A 15,696-nucleotide genomic window follows, 5' to 3' on the forward strand; every position below is an offset into this window, starting at 1 on the left:
GACACCACGTGCACAAAACCTTTCCGGGACGATCGATTTTCTGAATAAAATCACAGAACAAAGTCGTAACTTCCTTCTTCCCAACAGTAATTTCCCTTTCCATCCAGTCCCATCGAAACTTATTTTTGACATGTTTATCAATTTCTTTTACTCGTAATGCGTCCTTTCTCTCGAGAACCGACATCGTTTACATATGGAAAATGGAGGTAACAACCATTATGAATGATGATGTTATTATAACGTCATCATTCATAACAGATGTCCTGATTGGTCACAAGGAACATATCGACCAATCAACTACGGCGTAATATAAACTACGTCACGAATCTTGATTTAGGGTCGGAAAAAAAAACGGAAAAACGGGAGATAATTATTTTTTTTCCCCGAGATTAAAAAAGACGGAATTCCGACTTTAGACGGAAAAATCACATGCCTGATATCTGTATCATGAATCAATTTAAGTGGACCCCGACTTAAACAAGTTGAAAAACGTATACAGGTGTTACCATTTAGTGGTCAATTGTATGGAATATGTACTGCACTGTGCAATCTACTAATACAAGTTTCAATCAATCAATCAAAAAAAAAAAACCCACCCCCCGGCCCCAAAATAAAAAACTTTGCGCCGCCCCTGGACACATGTGACGTTCTCTCAGCTGATAGACAACAACGTCGGCTCTTGTAGTGACCGCCTCGGTCTCTTCTGCGACGAAACTGCTTTCTCTGGTCGTGTGGACGCTTGTGGGGGTTACATTGCGTGTTCGAGTATGAAGAACAAACACGACAACCAGGTGGAGTTTGAAGACGTGTCGTCTTTCGACGTGACTCTCCAGCAACTCAACGACTTGCTGACGGACGACGGCGGCTTTTACTGTTGGCCAACTAAAAACTTTCACGAGGTTTATCCACGCATTTACGTCGGCAATGCGTAAGTTATTATTATTATTATTTGTTACTATTAATTCCACGTTTCATTTCCAAGCTTTAAAACTACACTATAATGTTAGGGATTGTTGATAAATTGCTATCATTACAAAAGTGTACATACACTTGTAAAGAACATAATGTCATGGCTGTGTTGAGTTTCCAATAATTTCTACAACTCTTATTTTTTTGTGATAGAGTGATTGGAGCACATACTTGTTGGTCACAAAAAACATTCACGAAGTTTGGTTCTTTTATGAATTTATTATGGGTCTACTGAAAATGTGACCAAATCGGCTGTGTCAAAAGTATACATTTGGTTACATGTCCCTTGGCAAGTTTCACTGCAAGACACAGAACTTTCCTCCAGAAAGGTCTTATCTTTGTCCATGTGATGTCAAAGGAAACAAAAATTGAGCTGTTTGGCCACAATACCCAGCAATATGTTTGGAGGAGAAAAGGTGAGGCCTTTAATCCCAGGAACACCACTCCTACCGTCAAGCATGGTGGTGGTAGTATTATGCTCTGGGCCTGTTTTGCTGCCAATGGAACTGGTGGTTTTTAAAGGCCTACTGAAATGAGATTGTCTTATTTAAACGGGGATAGCAGGTCCAATCTATGTGTCATACTTGATCATTTCGCGATATTGCCATATTTTTGCTGAAAGGATTTAGTAAAGAACATCGACGATAAATTTTGCAACTTTTGGTCGCTGATAAAAAAAGCCTTGCCTGTACCGGAAGTAGCGTGACGTCATGTTTACAATCATGGCCACCAGCAGCGAGAGCGATTCGGACCGAGAAAGCGATGATTACCCCATTAATTTGAGCGAGGATGAAAGATTTGTGGATGAGGAAAGTGAGAGTGATGGATTAGAGGGCAGTGGAAGCGATTCAGATAGGGAAGATGCTGTGAGAGGCGGGAGGGACCTGATATTCAGCTGGGAATGACTAAAACAGTAAATAAACACAAGACATATATATATACTCTATTAGCCACAACACAACTAGGCTTATATTTATAATGCCACATAACAAACACCTCCCCCCTCCCGTCCATATAACCCGCCAATACAAATCAAACACCCGCACAACACACTCAATCCCACAGCCCAAAGTACCGTTCACTTCCGCAAAGTTCATGCACCTTATATATTTCCCCAAAGTCACGTACGTGACATGTACATAGCGGCACGCACGTACGGGCAAGCGATCAAATGTTTGGAAGCCGCAGCTGCATACTCACGGTAGCGCGTATCCAACTCAAAGTCCTCCTGGTAAGTGTCTCTGTTGTCCCAGTTCTCTACGTGTTTGTGTTGCTGCAGCCGGCTGCTAATACACCGCTTCCCACCTACAGCTTTCTTCTTTGCTGTCTTCATTGTTCATTAAACAAATTGCAAAAGATTCACCAACACAGATGTCCAGAATACTGTGGAATTTTGCGATGAAAACAGACGACTTAATAGCTGGCCACAATGGTGTCCCAATATGTCCGTGACGTCACGCGCAAGCGTCATCATACCGAGACGTTTTCAGCAGAATATTTTGCGGGAAATTTAAAATTGCACTTTACTAATCGAACCCGGCCGTATTGGCATGTGTTGCAATGTTAAGTTTTCATCATTGATATATAAACTATCAGACTGCGTGGTCGGTAGTAGTGGGTTGCAGTAGGCCTTTAAATGGGACAATGAAAAAGGATGATTACCTCCAAATCAGTGGTTCTTAACCTTGTTGGAGGTACCGAACCCCACCAGTTTCATATGCGCATTCACCGAACCCGAACCGTAATCATAAAATGATTTATTATATTAAAGAAATACTAATGAAGATATATTTTACAAACAGAAAGTTACAGGAATGTACACATGATCCCATGTTTACATCTCATTGTGCAACATGTGAATGTTTTAGTGGGAACTAATTGCGATATCTGAAAGTGGTACACATTATTTCCAAAGCAGGACCCCCCACCCAGACATATAATACTAGTACACAGCTCAGGAAAAACAATATGTTATAGTCATTGTAAGTGGGCCAAAACACTTATATTAGAAAATAATCTCATGGAAACGACTGCTGTCATTTGATTATAATAATAAAACATTGAACTTGTTATTTAGTCAGGTTTGAGACAGGTGTGCTGCAGGTCTGACGTCGTGCACATGTGCTCCACATAAATGCTCAGGGAGTTTTTGCGTTTGCTCACACATATGGAAAATTAGAGGGAACATTGTTTTGGGGTATCCACAATACGCCGACAGGGAGAAGTTTTTGTTTACACGATGAGTCGGGCGTGTCTTGACCTCCGCGGCAGAGGCTACGCCGAACCCCTGAGGCCGACTCACCGAACCCCTAGGGTTCGATCGAACCCAGGTTAAGAACCACTGCTCCAAATTCTTCAGGACAACCTAAAATCATCAGCCCGGAGGTTGGGTCTTGGGCGCAGTTGGGTGTTCCAACAGGACAATGACGCCAAACACACGTCAAAAGTGGTAAAGGAATGGCTAAATCAGGCTAGAATGAAAGTTTTAGAATGGCCTTCCCAAAGTCCTGGACAATACTGAAGAAACAAGTTCATGTCAGAAAACCAACACATTTAGCTGAACTGCACCAATTTTGTCAAGAGGAGTGGTCAAAAATTCAATCAGAAGCTTGTGGATGGCTACCAAAAGTGCCTTATTGCAGTGAAACTTGCCAAGGGACATGTAACCAAATATTAAAATTGCTGTATGTATACTTTTGACCCAGCAGATTTGGTCACATTTTCAGTAGACCCATAATAAATTCATAAAAGAACCAAACTTCATGAATGTTTTTTGTGACCAACAAGTATGTGCTCCAATCACTCTGTCACAACAAAGTAAGAGTTGTAGAAATTATTGGAAACTCAAGACAGCCATGACATTATGTTCTTTACAAGTGTATGTAAACTTTTGACCACGACTATATTTAGATACTTTTCGGTACTTTACTAAATAAGGGGCACCACAAAAAAATGGCATTATTGGCTTTATTTTAACAAAAAAGAGGGGGGTCCTCTCCAAGGTTTCTCATAGTCATTCACATTGACATCCCACTGGGTTGTGAGTTTTTCCTTGCCCTTATGTGGGCTCTGAACCGAGGATGTCGTTGTGGCTTGTGCAGCCCTTGTGATTTAGGGCTATATAAATAAACATTGATTGATTGATGGAAGCGGTGTGGCTTCATAGCTTACCAAAGTCGTACCAAAACTTTTTTTTTTATAGATTTTTGAGCGCCGTGTGCAATGTTCTATATTTTTAATGGAACATTTAAAATGTTGGTGTTGTTTACTTGAGACCCATCATAGTGCAGTCTACACGTATCTCTTATGTTTGACTGCCATCTACTCGTCACACTTATCATTACACCATGTACCAAATAAAGTGGCTTCGAGGTGGGTGAGCTCAGCCAAACTTATTCCTTACATTAGGCGCACCAGGTTATAAGGCACACTGTCGAGTTTTGAGAAAAAATAAGATTTTAAGTGCGCCTTATAGTCCGGAAAATATGGTACTTTTTTTTTATTTTTTTTTATTGACATCCAGCATCAGACATTCCTATCCATTACATCATATTTACATACATCATATATCTGTTGTCTGCCCTAAATGTCAAAATATTTTTTGTTTATATCCCAACCATACCACCCACCCCCGCACCCCCAAAAAAGAAAGAAACAGCAAAAAAAACAAAGTAGTATCTACAAATACATCTATTAAATAAACAAAAAAAGAAATAATAATACATAAATAATAATAATAATCAGAAAAAAATAAATAAATAAATATATATATATATATATATATATATAAATATATATATATATATATATAGGGAGTAATCTTTAAAAAAAAATAAAAAAATTTAAGCAGTACAATCACTAATTCGAAAAATTAAAGTCAGGCTTATGGGGCGTGACATAATTGACCCAGCGAAAATACGGTACTTAAGTGGAAGTTAAAGGAGCTCAGCTCTGGTGAATTCCATGCCCAAGAGTATTAAGTCAGTGCTAAATACTGCAACATGGTGCTCACACTAAATGTTGACACAATGAGGTGTCCTCACTCGTGTTGCAAATGATTTAGACTACCATAGGTGTACAGTATGTTCAGCGGTTGTTTGCATTCACGGTGTTTCCTGAACGAATGCAGGTCGGAGGCCAACAACGTGATGCGTCTGAAGCGTTTGGGCATCACCCACATTTTGAACGCAGCAGAGGGAAACTCCCTCATGCACGTGAATACCAACCCTGAGTTCTACGCAGGCACAGGCGTGGTCTACCACGGTGTGCCCGCCAGCGACACGGATCACTTCGACATCGGCATTTATTTCGAGGAAGCCGCGGAATTCATCGCAGAAGCTCTGGCGTACAGAAACGGAAAAGGTCAGCGCATGCTAAAATGTTTTCCATAGGGCTTGAAAGGGCACGTGATTTTGCAATGCATTGTGGGGCCGCGGTAGCCATTTTTGTTGGCCAAAGCTTTTGTTTACATGGCTGTACTGTAGTCGTGGTAATAAACAAAAATCAACAACTGTACCGAGACAGACTCTAACCCAGATGTGTCAGTCGTTTTCACTGAGGGCCACATCGCAGTTATGTTTGGCCCCAGACCAATACTATTATTACACCATTTTTTAATGCATTTTATTAGTAGATTTTTAGTCAGTCCAGGGATCACCCAAAAAAAGGTTAGTTTGGATTAAATTAGTGAAAAAACTGATCTGTTTTCACAATTTTTTAGGGCCATGCTGGCACCATATAGGATTTCTTTGTTTTTGTTGCAACATTTGTACAAAATTATAAATTTTTTCGAATTGAGACCATCATTTTGGTTGGTAGAAATTATTCATTTGCAGCCGACTTTAGCCGGATGTCTGTTTCATGAAAATCTCCACAAAAAAACTTTGATTTACTGAAAACAGGGAAAATGGAGATATTATAGTTTTACGTCTGAACTCTTCACATGCGATCGCCATCGGTATTGGCCGATTGCACTCATGGATGATTGGTATCGGAATCGGCAGGAAACTTTGATCGGAAGATCCCTCCCAGCAGACACAAGACATTAAAACAACGTTGAGAACTTGTTGAATTAGGTCCTGACGTTGAGCAACTCAAACATACAGTAATGTTGGAACAACATGCTTTTTGACGACGTTTAATCAATGTCAGCTTCTGACGTTGATTTGACCATTGAATTTTGGTCATTTTACCAACCAAAATTCTGCAACACAAATACAACGCTGAAACATGCTTTTTGAAGACGTTTATTCAATGTTATGTTGTGACGTTGATTTGACCATTGAAATTTGGTAATTTCCCAACCAATATTTTACAACACAAACATAACGTTGAAACAACATGCTTTTTGATGACGTTTAATCAATGTTGGGTTCGGACGTTGATTTGACCATTGAATTTTGGTCATTTTACCAACCATCAACGTACATGCAACGTTAGACATCAACGTTGTCTCAATTTACAAATACCGTATTTTTCGGACTATAAGTCGCACCGGCCGAAAATGCTTAATAAAGAAGGAAAAAAACATATATAAGTCGCACTGGAGTATAAGTCGCATTTTTGGGGAAATTTATTTGAGAAAACCCAACACCAAGAATAGACATTTCAAAGGCAATTTAAAATAAATAAAGAATAGTGAACAACAGGCTGAATAAGTATACGTTATATGAGGCATAAATAACCAACTGAGAACGTGCCTGGTATGTTAACGTAACATATTATGGTAAGAGTCATTCAAATAACTATAACATATAGAACATGCTATACGTTTACCAAACAATCTGTCACTCCTAATCGCTAAATCCCATGAAATCTTATACGTCTAGTCTCTTACGTGAATGAGCTAAATAATGTTATTTGATATTTTACGGTAATGTGTTAATAATTTCACACATAAGTCGCTCCTGAGTATAAGTCGCACCCCCAGCCAAACTAGGAAAAAAACTGCGACTTATAGTCTGAAAAATACGGTACAACTATTTTCCAACGTTGTTTCAAAGTCAGTTTTAAGGAACATGTACGTATAATCAATGTTGTATCAGTGTCTTGTGCCTGCTGGGCTACTATCAACACGTAGGGCCCTATGATTTCTGTGTTACTGAAATCGCGACTGGAATTTACAGAATCGACCAATAAAAATGAACGCAGAAAGTCGCGGAAATTAACGTCTTGTGATTAATATGTTGTCATTGTGAGAAGAAGGAATGTTTGCCTGGGGAAATCCAGCACCATAAAGCCGCGACAGCACTTTAGCTACTGATTTTCTTTCCGATACCAAGTAAAATACAGGCTGTTATCGGCGATACCGATCCCATAGCAACACTTTGTTCAAATATAGGTACCGTGTTTGCTAGAATTAAAAAAGTTGTATATTTTCAAATCTAAAAAAACAGTAAAAATATACCGTATTTTTCGGAGTATAAGTCGCTCCGGAGTATACGTCGCACCGTCCGAAAATGCATAATAAAGAAGCAAAAAAACATATATAAGGCGCATTTTTGGGGGAAATTTATTTGATAAAAGCCAACACCAAGAATAGACATTTGAAAGGCAATTTCAAATAAATAAAGAATAGTGAACAACAGGCTGAATAAGTGTACGTTATATGAGGCATAAATAACCAACTGAGAACGTGCCTGGTATGTTAACGTAACATATTATGGTAAGAGTCATTCAAATAACTATAACATATAGAACATGCTATACGTTTACCAAACAATCTGTCACTTCTAATCGCTAAATCCCATGAAATCTTATACGTCTAGTCTCTTACGTGAATGAGCTAAATAATATTATTTGATATTTTATGGTAATGTGTTAATAATTTCACACATAAGTCGCTCCTGAGTATAAGTCGCACCCCCGGCCAAACTATGAAAAAAACTGCGACTTATAGTCCGAAAAATACGGTTAGAGCAAAAAATTGTAATGTAATGAGAAAAAGCTGACATTTTTAGACTAATAATATACTTATTCACCTATAACACAAAGTTTTGTCTTTAGATACAATATCAGATATAATATGTTTAGGTACACTACCGTTCAAAAGTTTGGGGTCACATTGAAATGTCCTTATTTTTGATGGAAAAGCACTGTACTTTTCAATGAAGATAACTTTAAACTAGTCTTAACTTTAAAGAAATACACTCTATACATTGCTAATGTGGTAAATGACTATTATAGCAGCAAATGTCTGGTTTTTGGTGCAATATTTACATAGGTGTATAGAGGCCCATTTCCAGCAACTATCACTCCAGTGTTCTAATGGTACAATGTGTTTGCTCATTGGCTCAGAAGGCTAATTGATGATTAAAAAACCCTTGTGCAATCATGTTCACACATCTGAAAACAGTTTAGCTCGTTACAGAAGCTACAAAACTGACCTTTCTTTGAGCAGATTGAGTTTCTGGAGCATCACATTTGTTGGGTCAATTAAACGCTCAAAATGGCCAGAAAAAGAGAACTTTCATCTGAAACTTGACAGTCTATTCTTGTTCTTAGAAATGAAGGCTATTCCACAAAATTGTTTGGGTGACCCCAAACTTTTGAACGGTAGTGTATGTCTGAGCATTTTTAATTTTTTTTATTAAAAAACATCAAAAAGGCCCCCGCCCCCATACTTGACTTCAGTATGCGGCACATGGTGGAAAAAGTTACACACTCCTCACCTAAAATATTAGAAGCTCTCAAAATAAAAACTGAATAAAAATATAAACGTTTAGTTAGTTAATTAAAAAATGAAATCCTGACTTATGAATTCATTAGAAAAGTGACAACAACCATAGTAAACACTTTTAAATGTCTAACTGAACATTAATATTTTTTACAGGCAGAATTCTTGGCACACTAGGTTATGCAGTTTATTATTATTATTTTATTATATTCTTACTTGGGGGGAAAAACAGAATAAATGTAAGAAAAAAAGAGAAGAAAAAAAATAGGTATGTAATGGGAAAACAATTAATGATTCTAATAACGAATAATAATATACTGAGTCACCAATAAAACAAAGCTAACACAATCTGTTTTTAACATATTTAAATTTTTAAAAAGTGATGTTCGTTATTTGGTGATATTTTGGAATGTTCATATTCCGCAGGTAGGGTATATGTGCATTGCAGGGAAGGATACAGCCGCTCGCCCACCTTGGTCATTGCCTACCTGATGCTTCGCCAGAACATGGACGTCCACAGCGCTCTGGCTACGGTGCGACACAACAGGGAGATCGGACCCAATGACGGCTTCCTTCGCCAGCTCTGCCGACTAAACCAGAGGCTGGCCGCCGAGGGAACGTTCTGGAGCAAATGAAGCAGAGACAAAAAGTTGGTACTCAATTACACGTGGACTGGACGGCTGACAAGGTAACCGTAATTAAAACGAGCCACGGCTTGCAAATTCACTTGTGACTTGGCCAGAGACACACTGCAAAAAGTCAGTGTTCAAAAACAAGAAAAAAATACAAAAATTAAGGGTATTTTATTTGAACTAAGCAAAATTATCTGCCAATAGAACAAGAAAATTTGGCTTGTTAAGACTTTCCAAAACAAGTAAAATTAGCTAACCTCAATGAACCCAAAAATACCTTAAAATAAGTATATTCTCACTAACAAGTGCACTTTTCTTGGTAGAAAAAAAAGACCTTTTTGCTCAATATGTTGAAAATATTCTTCAAATTAAGTAAATGCTAGTGCCATTATCTTGACATAATGATATGCGCTCGGCATTACATTTCTTGAAACCAGCAAACTTATACTAAAAACTAATTTATTGTTCTTAAAGGCCTACTGAAAGCCACTACTACCGACCACGCAGTCTGATAGTTTATATATCAATGATGAAATCTTAACATTGCAACACATGCCAATACGGCCGGGTTAACTTATAAAGTGCAATTTTAAATTTCCCGCTAAACTTCCGGTTGAAAACGTCTATATATGATGACGTATGCGCGTGACGTCAATCGTTGAAACGGAAGTATTGGTACACCATTGTATCCAATACAAAAAGCTCTGTTTTCATCACAAAATTCCACAGTATTCTGGACATCTGTGTTGGTGAATCTTTTGCAATTTATTTAATGAACAACGAAGACTGCAAAGAAGAAAGCTGTAGGTGGGATCGGTGTATTAGCGGCTGGCTGTAGCAACACAACCAGGAGGACTTTTACTTGGATAGCAGACGGGCTAGCCGACGCTAGCCGCCGACCGCACGGATGATCGGGTGAAGTCCTTCGTCTTTCCGTCGATCGCTGGAACGCAGGTGAGCACGGGTGTTGATGAGCAGATGAGGGCTGGCTGGCGTAGGTGGAGTGCTAATGTTTTTATCATAGCTAAATGAGGTCCTGTTGCTAAGTTAGCTTCAATGGCGTCGTTAGCAACAGCATTGTTAAGCTTCGCCAAGCTGGGAATTATTAACCGTGTAGTTACATGTCCATAGTTTAATAGTATTGTCGATACATCCAGTCAGGGATGTATTTATTTTGTTTCTATCTGCATTTGAGCCCGATGCTATCACGTTAGCTCAGTAGCTGAAGAGCTTCGCCGATGTATTGTCGTGGAGATAAAAGTCACTGTGAATGTCCATTTTGCGTTCTCGACTCTCATTTTCAAGAGGATATAGTATCCGAGGTGGTTTAAAATACAAATCCGTGATCCACAATAGAATAAGGAGAAAGTGTGGAATCCAATGAACCCTTGTACCTAAGTTACGGTCAGAGTGAAAAAAGATACATCCTGCACTGCTCTCTAGTCCTTCACTCTCACTTTCCTCATCCACGAATCTTTCATCCTCGCTCAAATTAATGGGGTAATCGTCGCTTTCTCGGTCCGAATCTCTCTTGCTGCATTGTAAACAATGGGAAAATGTGAGGAGTCCTTCCTCCGGTGACGTCACGCTACTTTCGGTACAGGCAAGGCTTTTTTTTATCAGCGACCAAAAGTTGCGACCTTTATCGTCGTTGTTCTCTACTAAATCCTTTCAGCAAAAATATGGCAATATCGCGAAATGATCAAGTATGACACATAGAATGGATCTGCTATGCCCGTTTAAATAAAAAAAATTCATTTCAGTAGGCCTTTAATGGAAAGGCAACCGCTTGTTACTCTCGGGGTCTCGTAGCCGCTCAGGCAAATCATATGGTCTAAAAATGCATTTTTCCATCGATAACATGACATCATCGCGCCAAGTGCGTGCTCTTTCAGCCAATTAGTGCACATATATACAGCCCGGCCCCCGGCCAAAAATTTTGTAATTGTAATTTTGGGGAATTTATCTAAATGTGCATGAACTATTTCTGTTCAAAATTGTTTGAAATGTCAAATGTTAAATGTTTAAATATTAACTGTTCGTTTACTGTACTGTGCCAACTGTACTACTATAGGAGTACGTATTTTCTATTGTTTCATTGAAAATAAAACAGCAAAGTCAATTTGGCTGTCATCTGTTTTATTTATGAGACACAATTGTGTCAAAATCATTTTTTTTTTTCCATGCTTGAAATAACAAATTATTACTTTAAAAAAGTAGTTTTATACTTGAGTAGACATGTCCGATATTATCGGCCGATAAATGCTTTGAAATGTAATATCGGAAATTATAGGTATCGTTTTTTTTATTATCGGTATCAGGTTTTAATTTATTTTTTATTTTTTAAAATTAAATCAACATAAAAAACACAAGATACACTTACAATTAGTGCACCAACCCAAAAAACCTCCCTCCCCCATTTACACTCATTCACACAAAAGGGTTGTTTCTTTCTGTTATTAATATTTCTGGTTCCTACATTATATATCAATATATATCAATACAGTCTGCAAGGGATACAGTCCGTAAGCACACATGATTGTGCGTGCTGCTGGTCCACTAATAGTACTAACCTTTAACAGTTAATTTTACTCATTTTCATTCATTACTAGTTTCTATGTAACTGTTTTTATATTGTTTTACTTTCTTTTTTATTCAAGAAAATGTTTTTAATTTATTTATCTTATTTTATTTAATAATTTTTTTTAAAAAGGACCTTATTTTCACCATACCTGGTTGTCCAAATTAGGCATAATAATGTGTTAATTCCACGACTGTATACATCAGTATCGGTTGATATCGGTATCGGTAATTAAAGAGTTGGACAATATCGGAATATCGGATATCGGCAAAAAGCCATTATCGGACATCCCTACTTGTGAATGTTGATGACACAGCTTTGCAACAGTTGATATTCTAGTTTCAAGCATATTTTACTCAACATAGGTCATCAAATCTCAGCAACAAGCTGTAATATCTTACTGAGATCATTTAGGACCAAAACACTTAAAACAAGTAAAACACTCTAACATAAAAATCTGCTTAGTGAGAAGAATTATCTTATCAGACAGAAAATAAGCAAAAATCACACTTTTTTGAGATATTTAATCTTACTTAGATTTCAGTTTTTGCAGTGCATATGAATATACGATGACTGATAATAAAGGACTTTCTTCTATTTGTGAAGATTTTTATTTTCATATGTTGTTTTTTACTCATAGTTGCTACTTTACTGTTGTATGTTTTGACTTCAATAACAACATAGCTTCCGTAGATGTAGAAATCTTTCTTCCTGTAGCAAAAAAAAAGGGTCCGTGTTAGTTCCTGCGGTGGAATCCAGGTTCAAACCGCCATGCTTTTATTTTGAAGCCTCATTTGCACAGAACAGGAAGTCCCTTTGTGCATGCATTATGGCTGTGCAACTCGACAGTAGTTATGTTGCTGTTGTTCCACGGTGCTGAGCGATAACGAAGTAAACAATACAACATGTGTTGACAAACTGAACCATTTTTCTTAAGCGCTCAAATTTGATGTTGACTTAAGTGGGTACATTTTAGCGACAATAAGAACACGACTCACTACTGTCTTTATGACAAGCACTTGACCTATCAACATGATTTTAAAGCTGTTATTTTGTTAAACCGACTATGGTTGTTTTACTACATATTATTATCATTATTATTGTGATGTTATTAGAAAATAATGTTAATGGTTTTAAAATATTTTTCTTTTTAGTATTGTGGTCCACCGTCGTACTCTAGTCTCAAACATAATTATAGCAGACTATATTTAATAATGTTTTGTTTTTCCATTACATACAAAGATCAAGACGCGTTCTAACTTTAGATGCAGGTAAAAGTATGCAATCAATATGATGTATAATGTAGTTTTCAATCAATCAATGTTTATTTACATAGCCCTAAATCACAAATGTCTCAAAGGGCTGCACAAGCCACAACGACACCCTCGGTTCAGAGCCCACATAGGGGCAAGGAAAAACTCACAACCCAGTGGGACGTCGATGTGAATGACTATGAGAAACCTTGGAGAGGACCGCAGATGTGGGTGACCTCCCTCCCCCTCTAGGGGAGACCGGATGCAATGGACGTCAAGTGGGTCTAGCATAATCTTGTGAAAGTCCAGTCCATATGGGATCTAACATAATAGTGAGAGTCCAGTCCATAGTGGGGCCAGCAGGAGACCATCCCGAGCGGAGACGAGTCAGCAGCGCAGAGATGTCCCCAACTGATGCACAGGCGAGCGGTCCACCCCGGGTCCTGACTCTGGACAGCCAGCACTTCATCCATGGCCACCGGACCTGTGTCCCCCCCTCCACAAGGGAGAGGGGGGCAGAGGAGAAAAGAAAAGAAACGGCAGATTGACTGCTCTAAAAAGGGGGTCTATTCAAAGCAGGGGTGTCCAAACTTTTTCCACTGAGAGCCGCACACGGAAAAATTTAAGCATGCGGGGGCCATTTTGATATTTTTCATTTTCAAACCAAAACAAAATATATGGATTTTTCTTTTTTAACCTTTAGGGCTCCCGGGGACCATAAAGGGTCTCAGTCATTAAAATGTTAAAAATAAGTCAAATTATTAATTTTATTTTTTATTTAACGCTTACAGTAAATCTCTATATCAACTTCAGGTTGATAAAAATTTAAAAATTTTTTTTGAAAAAGCCTTATGCCTTTTCTGTCAAAGACAATTTTGTTTTTTATAGTAAAACTGGAAATATGCAGTATTTAGTCATTAGAGCTCTAAAAGATCAATAATGCAGGTCACCATTGATTTTAATTCTTTAATATTTTTGAGTAATCACAGTGAAAATATTAATAAAATCCCACTAAATATTTTTGGTATCCAAAAGGTCCCCCACTCATAATGTGATACATTTTTATTAGTTTTTTTTTTACTTCCAACACTTAAATTACGAGATCAACTTAAGATATATCTGTCGATTTTACGTTTGAACTATTATTTTGTTTGTTTGTATACTCTTTTGTCAAAGAAAACTTTGATGTTTTTATATGGCAACCACACAATATATGCAATATTTTTTCCACATAACACATTTTAAAGTGACATTTTTGAAGTAATTGGATCCATGAATTGGTCAATAATTCATTATAACATAGATTTGTTTGTCTTTTTTTTTTTTTTGAACAATGGCAAAAAAAAGATTAGATTAGATTTCACCTCATTTCACTTTTTTAAATGTTTTTTTTTATTTTTACAATACTATCAATTTTGCAATTTTTGCAGAATGTGTGGCGGGCCGGTAAACAACTAGCTGCGGGCCGCACTTTGGACACCCCTGATTTAAAGGCTAGAGCAGGGGCGTCACTAGCTTTTAAGGACAGGGGGGGCTTAGCCCCCAGGGCATGCAGGATGCGAGCGAACGTAGCGCACGAGCACAAAACTTCACAAACGGCTAACAAAGACTTAGAAATTATTCTTTGTTATTATTATTATTTCAGTCGGATTAGTTTCAATCTGTGTTCAGTACAACAACAAACATGAGTTTGCACAGTGACATTTTGTTTACAGCATCAACAAGAAACAATGACTTGCATGATCCTTCAAGATACACTGAAACACAATGAAAGTCATGGCATTAGCCTCTATGTTATTCATTCACAAATTAGAGGCTAATGCCACAACTTTAGCTCACAATACAATCATTGTTTGTTCCCAAATATTTTGAAGTTGCACAGATTACATTTTGGGCACATATGTGACTAAAATGGTTGTAAATTCAAGCCCTGGAAATATTACTTAATTACTTGAATTAAAGTAATATCTGGATCGGGATAATTTGGCTTGTATATAATATATGTGTATATATATATATATGTATATATATATATATATTATGGCAAGCCGTTAAGGAAATTAAATATATATGTAAGTATGAATAGAAATGAGAAACTTTTATATATACTGTAAATAAGAAAGACTTAGTCTGCTGATCTGAAAAAGAGCCAAAGCTGTCAAAGAGCTGAGGGACCATCTTCAAAGTGCAATGCTGAAACAAGTAATGCAAACAATAAAATATAACTTCCAGGGCTTGAGATTAACGTAGTCCCGTCGTCCCAGGGACGGTAAAAAAAAATGCACGGGACGAAATTAAATGCTCCCCGGGATGATGGCTTTTAACCATTTTTTTTCTTTTTCTTTTTATGTATTTATTCATTTTACATTTTATATTAAATGTCTTGGTTTTTCCACCCTCTGAAAATCCTATGAAATGTTTAACAAGCCATCCTATAATAATACAACAGCTATTAATGTAACAATACAATAAAACAAATATATTTAATGATGTTGTTTTCATTATTTTAACAATAGGCTAATGTATATTACTTTATATAGATTCTACAAGAAACACAAAACTTAAAAACTAAATTATTTACAATTG

General features: G+C 37.3%; 1 protein-coding gene across 1 annotated transcript; it reads left to right on the forward strand.

Annotated features, from left to right (window-relative positions):
- Nucleotides 1-651: 651 nt before the first annotated feature.
- On the forward strand, nucleotides 652-11,384 carry LOC133642703 (dual specificity protein phosphatase 3-like). The gene is made up of 3 exons (XM_062037059.1): nucleotides 652-928; nucleotides 5,099-5,331; nucleotides 9,071-11,384. Exons 1-3 carry the CDS (start codon nucleotides 768-770, stop codon nucleotides 9,277-9,279), a joined length of 603 nt encoding a protein of 200 aa, XP_061893043.1. The 5' UTR covers nucleotides 652-767; the 3' UTR covers nucleotides 9,280-11,384.
- The last annotated feature ends 4,312 nt before the right edge of the window (nucleotides 11,385-15,696 follow it).

The sequence above is a fragment of the Entelurus aequoreus genome, linkage group LG25 (assembly GCF_033978785.1).
Source record: "Entelurus aequoreus isolate RoL-2023_Sb linkage group LG25, RoL_Eaeq_v1.1, whole genome shotgun sequence".
Lineage (NCBI taxonomy): Eukaryota > Metazoa > Chordata > Actinopteri > Syngnathiformes > Syngnathidae > Entelurus > Entelurus aequoreus.

Coding starts and splice junctions, on each gene's coding strand:
- LOC133642703 (XM_062037059.1), top strand. CDS start 768: ATGAAGAACAAACACGACAACCAGGTGGAGTTTGAAGACGTGTCGTCT. Junction 929..5,098: donor CGCATTTACGTCGGCAATGC/GTAAGTTATTAT, acceptor GAACGAATGCAG/GTCGGAGGCCAACAACGTGA. Junction 5,332..9,070: donor GGCGTACAGAAACGGAAAAG/GTCAGCGCATGC, acceptor CATATTCCGCAG/GTAGGGTATATGTGCATTGC.